The 20,566-nt window shown below is 32.4% G+C and overlaps 3 protein-coding genes across 4 annotated transcripts in view; 1 reads left to right on the forward strand and 2 right to left on the reverse strand.

The window, feature by feature from the left end:
- LOC132696356 (larval cuticle protein 65Ag1-like) overlaps window positions 1-17,241 on the forward strand; it is a 21,061-nt gene extending 3,820 nt beyond the window's left edge. For both annotated transcript variants that reach the window (XM_060661135.1, XM_060661136.1), the window contains exon 2: window positions 16,708-17,241. In XM_060661135.1, the coding sequence (XP_060517118.1) occupies window positions 16,790-17,167 (378 nt within the window). In that variant the 5' untranslated portion in view covers window positions 16,708-16,789 and the 3' untranslated portion in view covers window positions 17,168-17,241. The remainder of the gene's footprint in view (window positions 1-16,707) is intronic.
- On the reverse strand, window positions 97-5,736 carry LOC132696355 (endocuticle structural glycoprotein SgAbd-8-like). The gene is made up of 4 exons (XM_060661134.1): window positions 5,687-5,736; window positions 1,901-2,136; window positions 1,562-1,835; window positions 97-725 (listed from the first exon to the last, which is right to left on the reverse strand). The coding sequence occupies exons 1-4, from the start codon at window positions 5,696-5,698 to the stop codon at window positions 633-635; spliced, it is 615 nt and encodes a 204-aa protein (XP_060517117.1). The 5' UTR covers window positions 5,699-5,736; the 3' UTR covers window positions 97-632.
- Window positions 10,418-19,201, reverse strand: LOC132697106 (uncharacterized). Its single transcript, XM_060662398.1, has 3 exons — window positions 18,834-19,201; window positions 12,707-12,936; window positions 10,418-10,821 (listed from the first exon to the last, which is right to left on the reverse strand). Exons 1-3 carry the CDS (start codon window positions 19,172-19,174, stop codon window positions 10,604-10,606), a joined length of 789 nt encoding a protein of 262 aa, XP_060518381.1. The 5' UTR covers window positions 19,175-19,201; the 3' UTR covers window positions 10,418-10,603.
- Window positions 19,202-20,566: the final 1,365 nt, after the last annotated feature.

Below are 20,566 nucleotides of genomic sequence, written 5' to 3' on the forward strand. Positions count from 1 at the left end.
TTGGTTGTTACAAGTTTTATAAAGTATAAAGTTATTGTAATACGATGTTCACCATAAAGATTTAGTTCCCGGGATAAACAATTGATTTTTTTTTATTTTACACAGAAAGTTATGTATTATAATAGTATTATAGTAGGAATAGTAGAATAATAGTATTATAATGCTACATTATGCAACACATAACATAATTTGAGCTATGAATTTCATTTGACACGAGCGAAGCGCAGCGGAGCGAGTATTAAATAAACGAGTGACTGAAGAAGTTTTATTACCATTAGCATATTTTGGCAAAATAGCACGTATAATGAGTGTAGTATAGCCATTAAAATTGAGAAAAGTTGTCTAAAATCAACCGAAGTCGCTCTCAAATTCCAAAAAATTACAAAAATCCTGGAAAAATTGCGACCGTAGTTAACGAAGCTATTGTCTTAAAGATAAACGAAACGAAATACAATTTGGTCGGGTTCACTTTATTATAGACTGTAATTTGCGAATAAATTTAACCTAAATTAAACAATTTTTAGTTTATTCATTTCACCTCAGGTATTCGAAGTAGTCAGTCGGTCGAAGTAAAATGAATTGAAATGTAGGTACATGAGATAATAAGCTGTTAATGATCACATATGATGGGTTTATTGCTGTCTGTACTGGCCGTTGTAGTCTTCCGGAATTTCCCTGTTCTTGAAGCCTTGGGGATTCTCTTTCGCTTCCCGAGCATCTTCTTCCTGCAAACAAAATTAATGACAAATATGCTACAATTTTAAAGATGAGCAAAATCGAATATTTGAAAGATATTTTTATTTCATATCTTTATCTTTTTCACAAACCTCTAATGTATATGACTAACAAAATTTGATACCTGCATTCAAGGTTTTTCGTTAGTTTGTAATTTTTTTATATGGTCACAGAGTTTTAAATATCACCAACAGTTTATATGGCCATGTGTTTAAAAAGCAAATAAAGAAGAGTTATGAAAAAAGGTTAAGTGCTAATTAAATATAATAAACTCTTATCGATAGACATAGCTTAGCTCTTAACTAAATGTTATACAACTGGGCCATTAAAAAATATAATAGTAAATGTTTTAAAAGTTCTTATAAACTAGGATCCACAGCTGAAACTTAGCCTTGTCAATGAGATGGCAAAGGCATGAATAATAGGTCTATCACTAATTCTTAACTGTTTTTAATGGTTTGAATAATAATTTCTTTTGATTTGCTTTATTTTTCTTTAGATATAAATAGTAAACAAAGTTTTTATTTGTAAACGCTCAAATGCCGAATCTTGATTCCTAAGTGTCTACATAGGTAATATGCACTAGTGCCTTGACCACATTTTCTCAGAATTTGTTGAAAAGAGCCAAACGAATTGAGAAAAGGAAGTTATCGATGTCGGCGACGAACAAATATTTGCTGTATTCTTTGACTTTGGGTTTTCTAATTTCTTATGTTTATTTTCTTTAACTTTTAAAAGTTAAATCAATCGCAAAATAAACTAAATATGATTGGTACTTCAGCCAAATCGTTTAAAAGACTCTTTTGACGAAAGGTCGTATACATACTTCTTGTGCTCTGATGCCAGCAAAAATCAGGTCAAGCCCTTTTTGGACCTCAGGACTGACCGGTGGGGGGGTTGGAAGATGGTCTCCAGATGGGTGGAATCCCTTTTCGTCGGCAATATAATTGACGGTTATGATTTGTCCTTCGGGAGATGTGTACGTATATGAGCCCTGCTGCACTTGCGCGTTCAGAGTGCCCCCTTCGGAATCTGGATCCGGTCCAAGATCTTTTAGAAATCCTTCCTCTTGGGCGATGATATTATTACCAGTTTCATAACTGAAAAACGAAAAAAAAAATTAAATCGTAACAAGAGAGAGCAATGATAAGAATTAGGAACTTACGCAGCTTTATAAGATCCATCACTGCCTTGTTCTTTATCAAATCGAATGATTGGAATGAACGTTGTGCTTTCACTTTTTAACCTGGGCCGATCCTGGTCCTGATTTTGAAAGTGCTGCGGCCTAGCTTGAGTCTGTTGAGCCTGTTCATCGTACTGGTCCTCTTGATTTTGGTACTGCGGGGCTAACCGCCTGTGCTGTTGGGCATAAGAAATGCCAATAACAACCGACAAAGTCACCTAAAATTATCGGAATAGGTCATTAATCAAAAGCTAAAAAAACAAAAAAAAATTAAAGTAGATAGAAATAGAAACACTTGAAGATGCTAATGCCTTCTTTCATTTTCATGTCGTAATGTTTTCCTAATATACCTATTTGTATGTGCTTTTCAGCAAATCGCTCCAGCACTGGTTAGTACCATTTTTCAGGATATATGGAGACCATATGATATGAATTAAAATGAAAAATAAAACGGATTGGTTAACTAGATATTCAGAGTCAATTACGCGGTATAAATTCTCAGGTACAAAATTGATTGAATTGTATTTAAGATAATATACTTATATTTTTTTGAGGTACACGGTATCAGACCGAGCCTCTGTTATAGCTTCACAATACTGCGTGGGAAAATTGAAGCAGATTATTTTTTTACAAATTGTTATGTAATCTAAAGAACAGATAACGTGGCAGTATGTAATTGGGACAGAATTTTTTTAGTTTACATCGTGGTAAAGTTCATTTCACTAATCCTTAAGGAAGAGCAGCTAAGTTTCGAGGCAACAAGATTATAAGCTATTGGTAGTATGATATAGTATGTGTTTTTGTAAATAATACCTCATTAACCTTTAAGTTAGCCTTTTCTTGTAAAAATGTGTAACTCAGGAGGAATAATATAAGGCTAAGGTTATCATTAAACCTGTCAAAGTTTTACAGTGGAAAAATTAGGGGAGACTGTATATGAAAATAATCATATTATAAACAAATGTGTTTAAGGGAATACCCAGCTCTAGGGGAGACTGGAGACTGTTTGTTACATTCTTTTAAATAAAATTTCTCACTATTTTATTGTTTTGTTACAAGCATAAGAAGATAACATAAATTAATTAGTGCTATCAGAAGAGACCCTTATTAATTATAATTAATTGATTATAATTAATTATAATTAATAAAAATCATAGTTTTTCTTAACTTACACGATTTTATGATATTGTTTGTAAATTTTAGGGATTTGCGGGTCACATGATTTTTTTGTAAGGGCAATATCACAATATTTTGAATCAACTAAAACCAGTCTTTAATTCAATAAATGAATGGTTCGCTCAATAATTTTTTTGTACAGTATAGCTAATAGAAAATTTGAAAACCTTAACACATTCGACTTAAAAATTTGAATTTGCAAATGTTGGTGGCATTAATATCCCTGGGAATTTATATTACCATATTAAATAGTCGAAACACAATGACTAATCGATGGCATAACGATTAAAATATCGCAACGCATCGTAAATTGCAGAGGACGTTGTCGATAATGTTTAATTGTTTATACTTTGTGTTTGTTATAAAAGTAAAAAAATACGAACCAAATCTAAACCAGTGAGTTTAACGTTTATACTTATATTAAGTAAATAAAATGATGTTTCACGACTATGTAGTTTATAGTAAAGCAGCATTTGCATAGCGATTAAAATTCTTATCGACCTTTGAATTGAATTACAATAAATGTTAGGAAAAGTCCTTGAACGAATGAAGATAACTTCAGTTCAAGCGCATCATTTTTTATTTAGATGCGCGTGTTTATCAATAAAACAAAATTTAATGTTGCGCTATTGACATTTTGTTATTTAGATGACAAGGTCTTTGGCAAGCGACTCCATGTAATGTAAAATGTACATTTCTTTTGCTCACTACTCTAATTTATTAATTGTTTTTGTCACTCGTTTATTAAACACTTGCTCCGATTGTTCTCAAATAAACTCGTGACTAAAGTGTTTCAAAAACTTGTTACATAACTTATTTTCTTATATAAATTAGGCATCACGGTATTCTGAAACAAATAGAAAAATTGTAGCTATTGTGTTTTTTGCAAATTTCGGACGCTTCGAACTTCAAAATTGGTTGAAAAATGCGCAATTTATAGGACCGTCTCCAAATCAAATGGGCCGCACCGTCTTTATAAGGGCAAATATGGCTATGCACCTCGTTCTGCCGATGGTCATAGTTGCACCCACGCAAATTCTCATGGAAAGCATTCAAGACGCTCCTCGTTGCATAACATTTAGAAATCAATCGTTCTGCCAGTAATGTTAAGGGTCATTTGAGCAAGTAAAAGGCGTTGTTGCCAAAGCGCATCTTCGGATTATAGTTTAATCCTTTTTGTAAACGCCCGGGAGTGAAATTACGAAAATATCGCTTTCTTTTTCGACGGACAAGCAAAATTATCGGAATTTACGAAATGCGATTGCTGAATAATCTGATGCTGTGGGTTTTTCGTTTATATGCGTTTTGTTTCGTAAAAGGAAAAGAGCAAATAACTTTTGACATCTATCGATGATGAAGAAATAAGTGATACTATAATATCGTTGTGTAGTATTTTTTTCATTTTTCTTTTAGATTTTTGTGATCATTCAAATTATTCTTGTGGACCAATGGTGAATAATATCAGTTCAAGCGTGACAAAAGAGACTTAAGCAGTTGTAGATATTTAATTCACTGAGAGGGAATCAAGATTTGATGTAAAATCTTTTTAACTTTATCACCTTCCTATATTTGTTGAACTATATTTTTTAGTCCCAGAATTTTCTTAAAATGATATGATATGAAGTCGAATTTAAGGACGATAAAGCAGACCTCAATCGAAGACAATGACTTGTTGCGATTTTGACTATTGTTTCAGTCAAATTTGGGGCATGCGTATTATACCACGACGATTACATGCAATTTCAATTGAATACAAATGAATCAAGAACTGAAAGTTTTGTAAAAGGTCTATTGTGTTTTAGGAAAACAAAAAGTATCGTAATTACATTTTGCATGTTTGCAAAACTAGCACATATAATGACTTGATTAGATAAACAGTTAAACATAAAAATTAAGAAATCTAGAATATATTTAAAGATTACCGACTTAAGTAGCTTTGTTTTGATACGTTGGTCTTTTTGCGAGATTTGAAAGGTCAATAATTAGAAACGAAAATTTCCTGTAACTAGCAGCATGAATTCATTAATAAATAATAGTCTAATGTAAAAATTAAACGCAGCAAATATTACATGGAACTGATACAGTGAATTTTTTATCAGATGGACAAATTAATGACATACACATAATAAAATCACATAAGTGCAATATAGTTATTTCCATGGTCAATATTTGATATTCTTTGTCTGGTTCCATAGTAGTAAAAGTATTAGATATAAATTTTTCTTCTATATCTATAACAATGTTTTGACTATTAGCTTTATTTTTTTAATACTAATGAAAATATTATGAATAAAACTAAAAGAATTTTAGCATTTAATGATGACTTGGATTTTTTAATACATTGATTATTACTCTTTGGCATAAAATAAATTGCGTCGTTACTATAAGAACAATAATTGAAAGTTAAATTTATTTGCTAAACCATAATTTTTCTAAGATTATACTTAAATGTCTACATTTCGTATCTTATCAAATTTCGGTGCTGTATAACGCCATGATTTTTTCATCTCGTAACTACGCATTTCATGCAAAAAATGTAAAAAAAAAAAAATGAACCGGCAACACCGACGAAAAGGTAAGAAGGTTACTTACCAAAATCTTCATTGCGAACGATAATTTAACGCGATGATCACAACACGCAAGAAGACTGTACAATTCGCATGCAACCGGTCATTTCCTTTATATACTCCTCTCACTCTTTGGGGGCAAATCGTGTGGTATGGGTCGCACTTCTTGTAAAATTGTAACATCTTTTAAATACCACCGCGAATCGTTGCCGTTTTTCGGGTTAAGAAATGTTTATGTAACGTCAAGGGAATTATCATAACGATTTTGAAGATTATTAAATTTAATCCATCATAGAGCTCAGAGATTTTACGGAAGCGACGAAATGCCCTATTGAAAAGAAATTGTTTGTCATTGTTATGTCACATTGAATTATTGGTTAAAACAGGAACAAATTAGCACTCCATGTAACACAGTTCATAGTAAATAAAACTTCACGATAAATAAAAGGTTTCAGTATGGGTGGTAGCGAAATTTTTTCTTAATTAATTTTAAATATCCCACTATTTGAAAATCAGTTGATTTGAGGAAAAAAATAAGATAGTGTTTTATTATACTGTACAAAACGGTAGTTGGTTATCGAAATGTTGATTGACAATACCATGTCCAGCAAGAAGCATGTTAGCCCAAAAAACCTTTTCAAGAAATTTAACAGAATCTACAACTGGTGTCGAACCTGACAATGGTTTTTCAGAAACGAAACGAAACCTCCTAGCGAGATACCAATACTATCTCTATGACTTAGTTAGGACCCGGCATAAGAGGTCTAGTCCCTTTACAAACGTGCTGGATATATTAGTCTATATGTTTAAAAAGTTTGTCTTTCAATAGTATTTATATTTAAACGATAGAATTTTTTGAAAATTATTTATTTTAATTTGTTAGTTTTGGTTTTCCATCTTCTGCTTCATTAACATGTCGCACACGTAGGGTCTAGGACCGTATAGATGCAATCGGATGGTCTAGGACATATATAAAAGATAGTTTTGATTGATAATATAAAAAAGTCGTAACTTAAATTACATAGTCACTGTAAAACAATATAACTAAAGCACACAAAAGAAAATCCTGCAACTTAGTTTGGTTTTCCATAGTTCCGGAATCGAAATGAATGAAAATGGTGATGTTTTCGAAATTTGACCTCATTAAGATAACATGCACTTCCAAGTTTGAGTAAATTCTATTTTTCTCTTTTCCTGTATCTTTTAAAATAAAGTACAGGGGACATTCAAATATTAACAAAACGCCTATAGGGTGAAAAGTTCATTTCAGGTAAGCAAGGTTTCGGGACTGCAGCTCGATGCGAAGATATGGTAGTAATTTCTCGATTAAAAATAAATTATTTGCTTGCATCCCAACATTCTTGCTATAATACACAAAAAATACTTGAAACGATTATGGGCAACAGTGTAAACATTATTTCTCTTTTTTTATAATTGTAGGGTAAGGTATTTTTTAAAATAGTTCTCATTTGTTTGGGTAGTTAGCGGAATTTGCCAAACTTAGAAAATTTTGTTCAACGTTTTTTGAGATACGTAGCCATTGTTGCAGTTGAAAATATTACAAAGTATTAACAAAATTAAGGTATTCATAAAAACCATTACCGGGAAGGGTAATTATTTCTTCATTCCAAAGCTTCCAAAAATGTATCTTTTTTTTACCTAACCATTGTTAATCTATGGATTTTCTCAAACTGATTTTGTTTTTCTTGCATGAGAAAAAAGTAACAATTTTAATATTTCTATAACAATGCCTTGCAGCGACGACAGTGCAAATTAGTCGCTATAACTAAAGTGGGGTTTATTGCTCAAATAAACCTGATTTCAACGATATTGAGTTTTTCGAAGTTGATTTAGCATTTTAAAGGTTAATTTTACAAATAAATATTAACAAATCCAACCATTAATGTTTTTAGAAATGTGTTTAAGCAAAAAATTAGAGTTTACTTCACTCCGAGAAAGCACCGAAAATTGAAAATATTAGTTTCTCCTTCGAGCAGCTGTCTGTTCTAGATAACAGAAATAGTTCCTAATCCTTAGTAATTTTCGAGATAACTGTTGCATGTTTATTTGACCACTCCTGTATTGATATAATTTTGCAGGAGTAAATTTAATCTTTTATTTGTTGTTTACCTGAATTCTTATTGATAACTGATCAACAATATCTTCATTTTTTCATATGCTGAAAGGGGGCATACAAACAAACCTGTTGTAATACTACTGGCGTTGGAATCTGTGACGCAAACGTCATCGAGATGGCCACTGCTGCAACACATTGTATAAAATTAGGAAAAAAATTATAGAGAGCAGTTTTTGAAATGCTGTTTTAAATGGCCGACGCATTGGAACAAATGTCATTATTTCATCACTTAACTGTTAAACGAAATAAGAAAAGAATGTGACCGATGTCGAAAGCAATGGCTGCGACTTTTTAAGGAAATTTTAAATAAAATGTGCTCTAACGACCGTTGCAAATAATAGCTAACGTTTAACGTTAAACGTTTAAATTACCGATTTTAATTCAAGTACATGATGACACGATATACCTGGTGCTAAAAAAGGATGAAAGTATGAAAAAGACAGTAAACTTCGTTAACAAAGCAAGGTGCATGTACAAAGTGTATTAAACAAAACTGATCCATTCTGTTGGATGAAGCTTAAATACAATAATTGTTGGTAAATGGGTCAGTTGAATTTATCATACCCTTTCGGAAATACACTGAAGAGGGAAAAATTATGCCTACTCATTAATTTAACTATATCCTTAATAGTGATAAATTTAAATGCCTTTGGATCTAGAGGGTGGGAGTAGAGGCTCAAAGAAGTACAAACATGAAAAATTGAGCAGTGCAATAAAAATGTATACTTAGTTTTATTTTTAAATGGACTTCCACCCCCGCTCGCAAGTTCCATGGGGTTATAAATTAATCTGTTCCTCAGTTTTGGTGCATTTTTCATTCTGCTATTTGGTACATTGTGCTGTGTCACAGGGAAATAATATAAATATAGGAACTAATTATCATGATTACGGTTGAGGCAAATATGGGTATAGAACCCCAAAAAAGAGTTTAGCACTTATTAATATTTGACTTATTATACTTATTTACTGAATACGTACTGAACAACTCAATGCTCCGTGAAATAGAGATAGATTGATATTTGTTTAAAACTGGTTCGATAATTAACAGACTTTTTTTGAACAATTAATCTTAATTTATGAATCCTGAAGTCTCTTTTTGCATCTACACTTCATCATCATTTGCTTAGTGTGGCAAATGCAAGCAACTGAATTTGTCACAGCAGTACAACAAAAAATATTTACTGATTTTAGAATACATATTTCAGTTTATCTAAAACTGCAGATTGAAGGCACCTTTTAATTTTTATACACTATGTATAACATATATGTTACCTTAATTGAAAACAGTCCCTTGTAGTGAGGTTTATGGCAAAAAAGAATTAGAATTATTAAGTTCAAAAAGACAAATTACCCCACAAAATTGATGATTGATTGATTTTAAAGAAGATTGAGAAACGCATCGTCACTTTATATGCACATATTAATCTTAAAAGACAATCCACAATATTTTAACTGCATTACCGTTTTTGTCCCAATCGCTTGCTAAAAATATGATCATACTTCTTTCCTGTAAATTAATAAGCGCCATCTGTAAATCAAAATCATTGAACAGTTTACGGTTGAGAACACATTGTAAGTATTTTCTTGGGGTTTGATTGTCAGCGGATAGATGTCAGGAACGATTTTGTAAATTGTTTTATACAATTAGCTCACAACAGCAATGCGGGTGCCGTAAGTGAATACATAATTTTTATTATTTTGTATTAACTATAATTAGTATCTAAGATGGCTGGTTTCAGTTAAAGAAAAAAATTGTTATACCTAAAAAATTAAATGCAATTTAATCTTCTCAAAATCGGTAGTCACAAGAAATTACTTCTATAAGTTTTAATTTCGATTGCCAATAACTTCGTTCGAGTTTTTGTGTCAGAACTATCTGGAGTGTCCGCGATTGAAAGTGGCTTGTTCGGGTTTCAACAGGACATTTCAGGAACCTGTCACTTCGCGTTCGGGTTTATTTTAGATCATTTCTTGAAGTGTCCGAAAACCTTGCAAGTCACTCGGAAGGAATATTTCTATCACACGCTTAAATGGTTCATTAAAGGAAAAGGCGCTTTCTGTTATTACTGTATTGTATTGCTTTTAGTTTGTTTCATGTATAAAAGATGTTGTTTTTTGAAAGATTAACGTAGTAATAAATAATATTTTATAAAAAATAAGTTTCTTTAAAAATCACTAGTAGTATTTGTAATTATTAATAACTGTTTTGGACACCTTCTGTTCATTCCCAAGTCATTGATAATCGAGGAGCCCGAACAAAGCTTTTGGCAATATAAAACTTTTGTGTTGCCTAAAGTTGGTGTATTTTAGATTATTAGATATTAGATATAGAATTATTTCAAGTTCAAGAACATACAAATTTATTTCTGAATCAATCAGTAATGGAAAAAGATTAACATTTCCCATTTTTACCCTATGAATAAGTTTCATAATAACCCAATAATGGTACATTGCGATGCAAGGGTGTCCAGTATAACATTATTCATTATTAACCAATTTTGACAAGTTATTAATCCCTTTTTAATTGTGTAGTTTTCAATTAGTATCGGGGTATTATTAACAATAAACAACTGTTAAAATTTGTTATTTATTTCAAATATTTATTTAAAAAATGTGCTCGTTAACTAAAGTCATATTCACAGAATACACACTATCCTTATAGTAAAACCCTAGAGCATAAAGCAAAATTATAACTTTCAGTCTACATAGTTTTACATCTCTAAGCATGTTGTAATTATGAAGTACTTATATTTGAAGATATCACGGCCTTTAATATCCCTATTGTGAGTCAGTAGAATCAGCAAGTTATGTTTTGCTTTGAGTTTCTTCTTGTTCTGGATGCGCCGCGTTATATTCTAGCGATTTGAGAATTGCCTGAGGGATCTCTTGTGTTACGGGGATATCTTCTCCCTGTGCCTTGTATCCGTTTTCATCGGCGGTATATGAGATGGAATGTTCCTTCCCTTCCGTGTCCTTCCAACTGTATGAGCCTTGCACAGCGGGTCCCGCATCTTCACCAGTACCTTAAATCAAAAAGTACATTTTGCTTTCTAGAGGGATAAGTGCAGCAAAGTAGTAAAAATTAGATACTTAAGTCGTTATTTACGCTATGACCAAAACTAGATAATAGAAATATGCCAACTGTTAATTATAATTTTTTACTCATCTCTAGTGTCCCATAATTAAATATAGGTATACCGGGTAATCACAGATTTCATATCTCATATCATATCATATCATATCATATCTCTCTTTTAACCAATAATTCAGCGTTCAATGATAGTTCAACAGTTTTCAGCAGTATTTTCGACATTACTTTCTCAAAATGTATCCGGATCTCATTAAATATTCTGAGAAGACAGGTTAAGCGTATGGAGATCGCTGTTTGGAAAGAAAATGGCCCAAGCGTATTAAATTTTTAGAGACATGCATGCAATAGTACTGCGACTATAGTATTTAATAGCTGAATAGTCGGACTAATGCTGTCTATCTAATTTTCATGATACACTTCATGAGAGTGAGTATTTTATCAATTTGATAGAAAAATGCGCAGATAGAAAGTAAGAAATTACGAAGAATTTTAAAATCAACCCAAAATTGTAGGTGTGACTTATTATGAAAACAAGAATAACATAAACATAAAATAAACCTGTTAGTTAAATTAACTTTAATTCAATACGGCCTCTTAATAATGAAGTTATAATAACATTTCACTTTGAAGATTTTTTTACATCCTACCTAACTTTTTCTACAATTTTTGAATATTAATTGTTTCAAAAGTCTGTCTGTTTGTTGTGAACGTGGCAATATTCTTTTGATTTATTATTATTAACGCTACGCTACAGCAAAAAATTCAATTGTGAGCAAGAACTGGCAAATAAATATTAACGCAATGCCAAAAAAAGTGTAAGAGAAAACAAGAAGAGAAACTTAACAGAAGCGTACCTATGCATTATATTTAATATAGCTCTACGCAGTGAAGAAAATTTTCAAATATTAGTTCTAAATCTTGGACAAGTAAAATGTATAGAAAATTAATGGTCTATATACAAAGTTCATAAAGATTTAATAACTGCAGAAGCTTAGGTCAATCCATCGTTTTACCAATTTGCCGATGTAAAAGTGACCATCAAAGATTTTTTAAATTTTTTTCAGCATTACAATACGGAAAATTACATGAATAGAAGTACAAAAATTTAAAGAGTTTGATAGTTTCCAGTAATGAAACGAAGCTACACTTTGGTGTAAGTCTTTTTCTACTTGTATAGCATGCTCAATCCAGTTAGTCTGAAATTTTAAATTTTAATAAATAATTTTATGTAAGCAATATTTCGTAGTATAAATATATTAATTTTACTTTTTAGGATAGGATAAGAGATTCGTGATTTTTTTCTTGAAATAGGTAATTGGAATTGGAAAATTTTTGAATATAAATCGTAGCGGATCCCGTATTTTTGAGATCTTAAAAAAGTTCTGCTTACAAATAACTTCTTTTCAATTTTCAATTTCAATTTTCTTCAATGTGGTGTTTAGACCATATAAGACAGGATTAATAATTCTATAAGTTTCTATTTAATTCCGAAATTACTATAATAATAATAAGTTAATACTAATGGAGATTCACAGTGTGGCCTCATTAAATTTGATTTGATTAGCTCACATGCTACCATTTTCAATATTGATAAATAAAGAATTCCAAGTCACTGTGCTGCTGACTGAAAAAATATGTAGGTTGTAATTGTTAAGATTGTATACTCCATGTTTAGATTTTAAATTTTTGTAAGATGTTATTTTGGTTATAGGTTTTCAAATTTCCGATTTAACGTCTTCTAAAATTTAACCTTAGAATGGATGTACAATAGAATAACGAAGCGGTAGAATGAGTTTAAACACATGAATATCAATTACCTCGAATTTCTCCATTTTGTTCTTGTTTGGTTCCATCTCCCGATTCAAAACTCCATCTAAACTTTCCATTCGCCACGTCAATATCATTCTCTTGCGCAACAACCGGCACTGGTTCCTTTGCGCTTGGTTCTTGAGGGGCACTCAGCGCCACCGTCACCAACACAGACAACAAAAACACTTTCGTGACCATTTTTTTTTGTTTTCGAAGTAGACGAGTAAATGATAATTTTCTTATGAAAAACGATGCATTTATATCGATGTACGATAGACATCCCCGCTTAACCCAAGTCGTAATAGAATAAACAATAAAACTGTAGATTTATTTGAACTAACTGCATACAGATTAGGCAACTTATAGTAAGACGAAATGTCACAATGTGCGAAAATTGATGACCATCAATGTCAAACGTAATTAACCGTAAATTAAATTTATTTAGCACCTATCCGGATTTATTTGCTTTTGCGATATAATTTGATGCGCATGTCGAAAATGTCAATGAAATGAAATATCGCTTTCTTGTTCGAATCTTTCTGCGTAACTTGCATGACCTAATTTGCAGGTGCCAAAGGATTTTTAATTTTCTTTTTAGTTTTTATCTTACAAAGTAGGCGATTTATAAATAAATGTATGTGGCTAAAATAAGTGTCTAAACCAGTGGTCCCTAGTGGTTTTCTTATAGAGTAATTTCAAAATTTTGCTGGTTTCAGTGGTAATTGCATATAAATGTATTTTTGTCACGCCAACGTAGACCCCCGCCGTAGATCCCTCGGCGTCCAACTGAACTACTGGTGTAGACGAATTATAAAGAATCAACAATGAATGAGGATCTATAAGTCAATTGGTAATTGGCAAAATAATGAATAATGATGGATAGTTGAGTGTCCAGAATTATATCTGGGTTCTGATTAAGGCGTAAAAATATTGTACATATTTATCAACATTGAGGAATAGTCGGGTGACCTCACAGTATAAATATAACCGTTTAAGTTCAGACTGCAACTTGTTGGTGCCACCATTAACCATAGAGCAAGAATTGAGAAAAACGGGAACGCCGATCCGCGTCATTGAGAAATATTGAGAACAAAACAGGACTCCTACAGCAAATTTGGTTTTCGAGATATTTTAACATATGATGATGTAATTATCCTATATGTAATGTAACTGATGAGAAAAAAAAATTACTTAATCCAATAGTATGAAAATTCTTGATAAAGTTTTTAGAGGCTATCGATTCTGCTGAAAACACCAATGTAATTGCTGAAACTCTTCATTGTTGTCATTGTTTGCACTTTTACTTTTCTTGTGCGAGACAGAAGCGTTAGACATCTTTTCTGTGCTCGGTGCTTTTCTGCTGTCAAATAAAATGGAACAACGAATTTGCATAAAATGCAAAAAATGGAATACAGTGCTCCAAAACACTTGAAATGTTGACAACACCATATGGTGAATCTACTTTGAGCAAAAAAAATGGTTATAATTCTTACAAGCTGTTCCAAGATGGCAGAGGTGACGCGATAGACGAACCTAACCCTGGACGCCCCAGCACGTTAATAACTGATGAAAGCGTTGAAGAAGTGCAACAAATTGTGTTGAAAAATCGTCGTATCACTATAAGAGAAGTGGCTGAAGACGTCGGTATCTCTCTTGGCTCGTACCATGTAATTTTTTCGTGTTTTTGCGTGTAGCAGCAAAATTTGTTCCGAAACTACTTAATTTTGAACAAAAGGACCGTCGAAGGAGCATCGCTCAAGAGTTGCTAAATGACGTCAATGACGATCCTGATATGCTCAAGAAGGTCATAACTGGTAACGAATCATGGGTATATGGATATGACTTCGAAACCAACGCCGAGTTGTCCCAATGGAAGAACACAGAATCGCCAGACCGAAAAAATCACGTCAAGTTCGATCAAGTGTCAAGGTTTCGCTTACTGTTTTCTTTGAGTATCGTGAAGTTATACATTAAGAGTTCCTACCACCTGCTCACTCAGCTTTTCTTGTGTCTAACGTTCTGGCCAAAACCAAAACTAGAATCATGCGTCATCCACCATATTCACTGGATATGAGCCCCTGCGACTTTTTCCTGTTCCGAAAACTCAAGGAACCTATGAAAGGAAGAAGGTTTGGAACGATCGAGGAGATAAAACAAAAGTCGCTGGAAGAACTCAGGGCTATACCAGAAAGTGCTTACCAAAAGTGCTTTCAGGATTGGAAAAAACGTTGGCACAAGTGTATTATATCTGGGGAGAATTACTTTGAAGAAGACAATATTAATTTTATTCAATAAATAAATACTTTTTGATAAAAGTTAAAAGTCCTCTTACTTTTTTAACACACTTCGTATATAGTATTCTCCTTGCTTCAGCACTGTGGACGGTTGGTAATTGATGCATGCCTCGATTAATCCACTTTTCAAAGCTAGTTGTTATTGTGTTATCTTGACCAGGGTCAAGATATACATTATTAGGGAGCTTTTGGCAGCCTACTATGATATACTCGATGGACTAAGGCAGTCCTTTTCATAGCCATCCAGTTGGGTTGGAAAACGTTACAAAAAATAAATAGTGGTCATGAAATAATGTCACACCTTATAAAGTAAATGCACACAGAAAGTAAACAAAAATCTAGAAATTTGTTTATACAAAAACAAACGCACTCATGTAGTGCTTCACTTACAAAAGCAATATTATTTTAGTTATTTTAGTCTCGTATTCGGGATCTTGACATTTTGTTATATTGTTTCGTAATTCGGAATGTTAAATTCCACTAATTATAATTTCAATTATTAAAATCTATTAACAACAATATTTATTTTTAGATCACCATTAACAACGCATCCAATAAAAATGCTAATATAAATAATGTGATTTATTTATTTATTTTTAAAATTATAATACGTTGCACAATGCAAGATAAATCACTAATAAACAAATATTTATCGCCCTCAAAGTGGTAGTGACCACGTAGGTGACAATGAAATTATTTGGATTTCAAGTGGCCTGAATTGATTTTTCTGCTATAGCATTGCCAATATAATTTTAAGACATTTTGACTGCCTTGGCTTTTCTTATATTTTAAAACAATGTATGGTTAGTTTTTCTCCTGCTCTCGTAAAATGTCTAATTTGCATTGGCTGTTCGGTTCCATAGCATTAAAGCAATTAGTAATATGAAGAAAATTATTGAGGCTAACAAGCAAAAATATTTGCAAAATATAAAAAAGATATATAAGAAATAAAAAAAAAACATAGTATTTACAGACAAAATGCAAGCTGGAAAATATCAAATCTGTAATATTTAAAACTTATAAAGCGGTTTTTTTTTAACCTAAAATATCGAATTCTTTGAATTCTTTTATTTTTGGAGCAGAATTGGATTCAATACTTTTTGAACTTTTTTTTGAGTTTAAATTATGATATTTAATATTTATGCGCATGAGGGTAAGTTCACATCGTTTTTATGGTAAATCGAAAGCTAGAATTGCCATGTAACTTTCTTATAGTCAAATCAGTCCATCTTTAGAAATGCATATTCTACTTTGTTTAAGAAAATGACAAGATTGTGTATTACACTTATAAATTGATGGATGGAAAGATCAAACTTTTTTCATTCAACGTTCATGTTTTAATTCGGAAAACATAAAAGTCATGCATTTTTGCCAGTTTATGTAGAAACAGATTTCTGTATTTGCACTTTCGTGCACGTTAACTAACGCATTAGTAGGGTAATAAACTCAAAATTTGCCAAATTGCGTGTTCCACACTTCAATAAAACGTTATTGATTACGACCGATGTAGACTCGATTGGCTTTCCACTGACCCACAACCTTGTTCGGCACATGGCATTTAAATTATTTTTTATTAGAAGGATTCTCTGGTACATGCATTATTAATAAATCTTTTATGTTATTTCGAACCAAAAAATTGGGTAATCATAAGTCGCAATTTGCATCATCTCGTATCTGTGAAGGTGTCTAATCAATGTATCATTAATTATTTTTAGAGGGGACCAACCATCGGGTATAAATATCAGAATTATTCCCGTTGATAATTACAACAGTCCTAGTCGTCGAAAAGAAAAAAAAATGTTCTCTAAAGTGATCGTTTCCTTAGCCTTTGTGGCTGTCGCTTACGCCGCCGCGTTAGACAAGCCCGAACCTGTGCCCATTTTATCTCAAGAAAATGAAATTGATCCGGAAGGAAACTTCCGTTATGCATTTGAGACGGGCGATGGAACCAAACAGGAACAAAGTGGGCAACTCAACGGGAATGGTGCAGAGGGAGGCCACGTGGTTACTGGCTCATTTTCCTATGTGGATAACCTGGGACAAACGCGTACAATCACCTATGTAGCTGATGAAAATGGCTTCCAACCTCAAGGCGATGGCGTTCCGGAAATCCCTGAAGCCATAGCACGTTCTTTGGAATGGAATAAGGCTCATCCTGAGGAAGACGCTCAATAAGAACCTAAATTGTTGATATGTACAGTATTTATTGTTGTGTAAGTTTTATCAATACACGTAAAAAAGTAAAAACTAGCCCCGATATTTTTTTTAAACGGAGGTCAGTTGGGTAAAAATTGGATTTAATTGTGGGCGACGATTGAATGTTTCATTATCTCCGCTACTGAAAAACTTTATTTGCAATTTTTAAAATGAAATCTGACGAAAAACAATAACACGCTGTTTTGTTTAGTTACAACATGATTCGAACAGGTGAGCAGTTATCATCAGCCCAGACAATTTAGTCTAGGCACTCACCTGCAATAGATTAATTTAATAAAAGAATTTATTGCGAAACTTTGTGAAGCAAGACTGTTTTCTTTAAACTATTTCAATTCTATTCAATCATTTTTTATTATAATGTTTATTTATCGTTTCCAAGAAAAAAGTCTTCTTGTTGCAAATTCTTTTACACAATTCTTACTACTAAGATTTTGGAAATAAATTTACAATAAAGAAAAAATAGTATGAAAAATTTGCAGTAACAGAAGCTCATATCGATTGAAATAATTTAAATAAATAGCAAAATTAAATAAAAATGATACAGTGGAACTCAAAAATAATTTCATTCGTTTAAAAGTTTTGTGAGTAGAACAAATGAAGAAAACATGCTAAAATGCACACCGTATTACCTTGAAGAAAAACTTGGAAGATCTTAGAAGATTGCTCTATTTACTCTTTATTTTATTTACTTATTTACTCTCTTTACTTTATGAGTTAACGCGAGTTAAGTATATTATATATGTTTTAAAATCGATTATCCCCAACAAGTTGGATAAACTCCATTGTAGTCACGGGAATTTTGCATACAATCATGATTAGAACCGAATGCTTAAAAGGCAAAGTCTAGTTGGTTACAAACCGCTACTTAATATTATTGTATACGCAAAAAGATATTTGACTCTACAATAGAATTGTTACGATATAGAAAAAAAACTATAGAAAGCTTGATGGAAATTAAAAAAAAAAATGTAAGCATCAGTATAAAGCCAGATACATAATAATCGAAACTTAACTCACTGTTCATTCAGTAAAGAAGACAGACATGTGATCCACAGAACCCTACAACATTAGTATTCAAAGTTAACTTTCTCTACTCCCTAATCTAAAATGGCAGCGCGAAGTGTCACTATAGCCACGTCGCAAGCGACTTCGGAGGTTTCTCGTACTTGAGTTACGGTTTTAGGATAGGGTGATGGGGATAGCATTTTGAGGTTTGATAGTTCTGATGTAATATCACACGTCACTCAGAGAATGAATAAATGTTGACAATCTTCTTCAGTTACTCTTTCACTAAGCTCTCGCTCCGCTTGAGCCAAACCAAAGTCGTGTCCAAAGTGGGGCTTAATAAACTTGTTAAACCTGTTATAAACCAAAATCACCGAAGAAACAGACTCGAGCGATCGGCATAGTCAGTCAGTTAGCCCCGACTGGAACGTTATTATTTCCTATCGAAATATTAACTTTTTTATGTTATATACATATTTTAACTGCAATAAAACGTAATTTGGCAATTTTAGGAGGCAGAAAATCTCAATTTTCTTCACTACAAATTATTTAATAACAACGCCTTTAACATTGAAATTTTATTTACAGGAGTGTATCTAATTCAACGATAAAATTTTACTGCTGGTTCTCGGGTTCAGCAACTTCAGGAATATCACTACCCACCGCCCGATAACCTTCCTCGTCCGCGATATAACTCACATTGTGTTGAGTTCCGTTTTTGTCGGCATAGCTGTACGAACCCGTAACAACTATGATTGTCGCGTTACCGACTTTCTTTGGTTCTCCCGACTGTGTTTCTTTGATCCCGTCCTCTGACTCGAAGGACCACTCATATTTGCCATCCGGGTTCAAACTTCTGGATTGTGTCAGGATTGCCACCGGTTCGGGTGATTTCTGGGGAACTGACGCACTGTAAGTCAGTGCCAAAAGGCAAGACAAAACTAGGGATTTGAGGACCATGCTGAACTCGCTTCCAAGTAGATATATCTTGACTAACTGCCTTAAATAAGAAACCGGAGCTTTTATTTATAGCCGCTGGTAGTTTAATCGTAAAATTTAAACCAAGGACAGTTTAGATGCGATAATTTTTGGACACACGGATTCAAAGCGAATTAAGCAATATTTTTATTTTATTATGTTAATCTTTTAATAAACGACATTCTTTTAAAAATTTGACGCGAAGCTGCAAAAGTGTAAGAATATAATAATGGCTTCCGCGTTGTAGGTGGTCCTTCGGTGCTTTAGGAACAATGGACTGTTCAAACGAGTGAAAGTTTGTCTAGAATTTAGGTAACATTTGGTTGGAATTTATGGCATATATTAAGTGAAAATATAATAATAACCGTAATAATAAGTAATCTAATAGAATGGAATAGAATAGAATAAAACTTTGACCATTCAGATAAGTTACACAACATATGGTCCATAAAAAATAACAAAATTTTGAGACAATGCTATTGACCAATAATTAAATGACTTATATTTTCGACACCTATCATTAGCGAGTGCACAAAATACAAAATTTCATTCCAAAGTTGTAGCTCCAAGTAATCATTAGTGTTATAAAAGTCTAGCGTTTTTATTTTAAATCTTCTAAAAGGTAAGATCCCACAACGGCAGCAATTTTGGTTAGTTTTTAGTTCAAAAAAATGTGGAGAATTGCTCCTTTATGAATATAAACAGCAGAGAAGTCGAAGAAATATATCAGGGACTTTATGGCCTCTCCACAAAATCAGTCCTATAAATATCTTGCTGTGGAACAGGCGCTAACAAATTCACACAGTAACTGATGAAGATGGGGTGGAACGAATATACATATACATTTAGTACATTTATTATTAATGTTCCATTGCATTTTGAGACTAAATTTGATGTAAACCCATAATTAAAAAGGGTAATAGCTACCCATAACTTTATGAGAACGTAGTCAAATTTTGTTAGATAAGGTTTTTTAGAAATTTTAAAAACTCACTCAAAATTTGAAAAAAATAAAATTAAGTTTTTTTTAATCATATCTTTTTACGCAACAATAAAATGATTTTCCGTATCGTGCGCTATCGATGCGCATTAATTTTAGCTTATTTACAAATTCTCATAGCACGTTTTTAATTCTATTTAATGACTCGTAGTCAATAACACTTAATAGTTTTAAGGTTTTTTTCCGTAATCGAGGTGTTCAAAACACTGTCAAAATTTACTCTTACATTTTTTTCAAGAAAACTCATGTTTTTCAAAGAAACTTCCACAGGCTCCTGTAATACTTTTTACAAAACTTCTGGTTTCCTCCACCGTCGGTTTTGCGCTGAGTCAAACTTGCTAACGTTTCGCCAATCATGCTGTTGGCTTCTTCAG

Source organism: Cylas formicarius, unplaced genomic scaffold, assembly GCF_029955315.1.
Source record: "Cylas formicarius isolate icCylForm1 unplaced genomic scaffold, icCylForm1.1 PGA_scaffold_1__22_contigs__length_36826433, whole genome shotgun sequence".
In the NCBI taxonomy this organism is placed as follows: Eukaryota; Metazoa; Arthropoda; class Insecta; order Coleoptera; family Brentidae; genus Cylas; species Cylas formicarius.

Excerpts from the sequence above, each read along its gene's own strand:
- LOC132697106 (XM_060662398.1), bottom strand. The coding sequence starts at position 19,174 with ATGGTCCTCAAATCCCTAGTTTTGTCTTGCCTTTTGGCACTGACTTAC. Across the intron at positions 12,937-18,833 it reads GCTGAACCCGAGAACCAGCA|AAAATTATCATTTACTCGTC; the intron begins GTAAAATTTTAT and ends GTTTTTCATAAG. Across the intron at positions 10,822-12,706 it reads ACAAAATGGAGAAATTCGAG|GTACTGGTGAAGATGCGGGA; the intron begins GTAATTGATATT and ends TTTTGATTTAAG.
- LOC132696355 (XM_060661134.1), bottom strand. Across the intron at positions 1,836-1,900 it reads GATGGATCTTATAAAGCTGC|TTATGAAACTGGTAATAATA; the intron begins GTAAGTTCCTAA and ends TTCGTTTTTCAG. Across the intron at positions 726-1,561 it reads CTGGCATCAGAGCACAAGAA|GAAGAAGATGCTCGGGAAGC; the intron begins GTATGTATACGA and ends TTTTGTTTGCAG.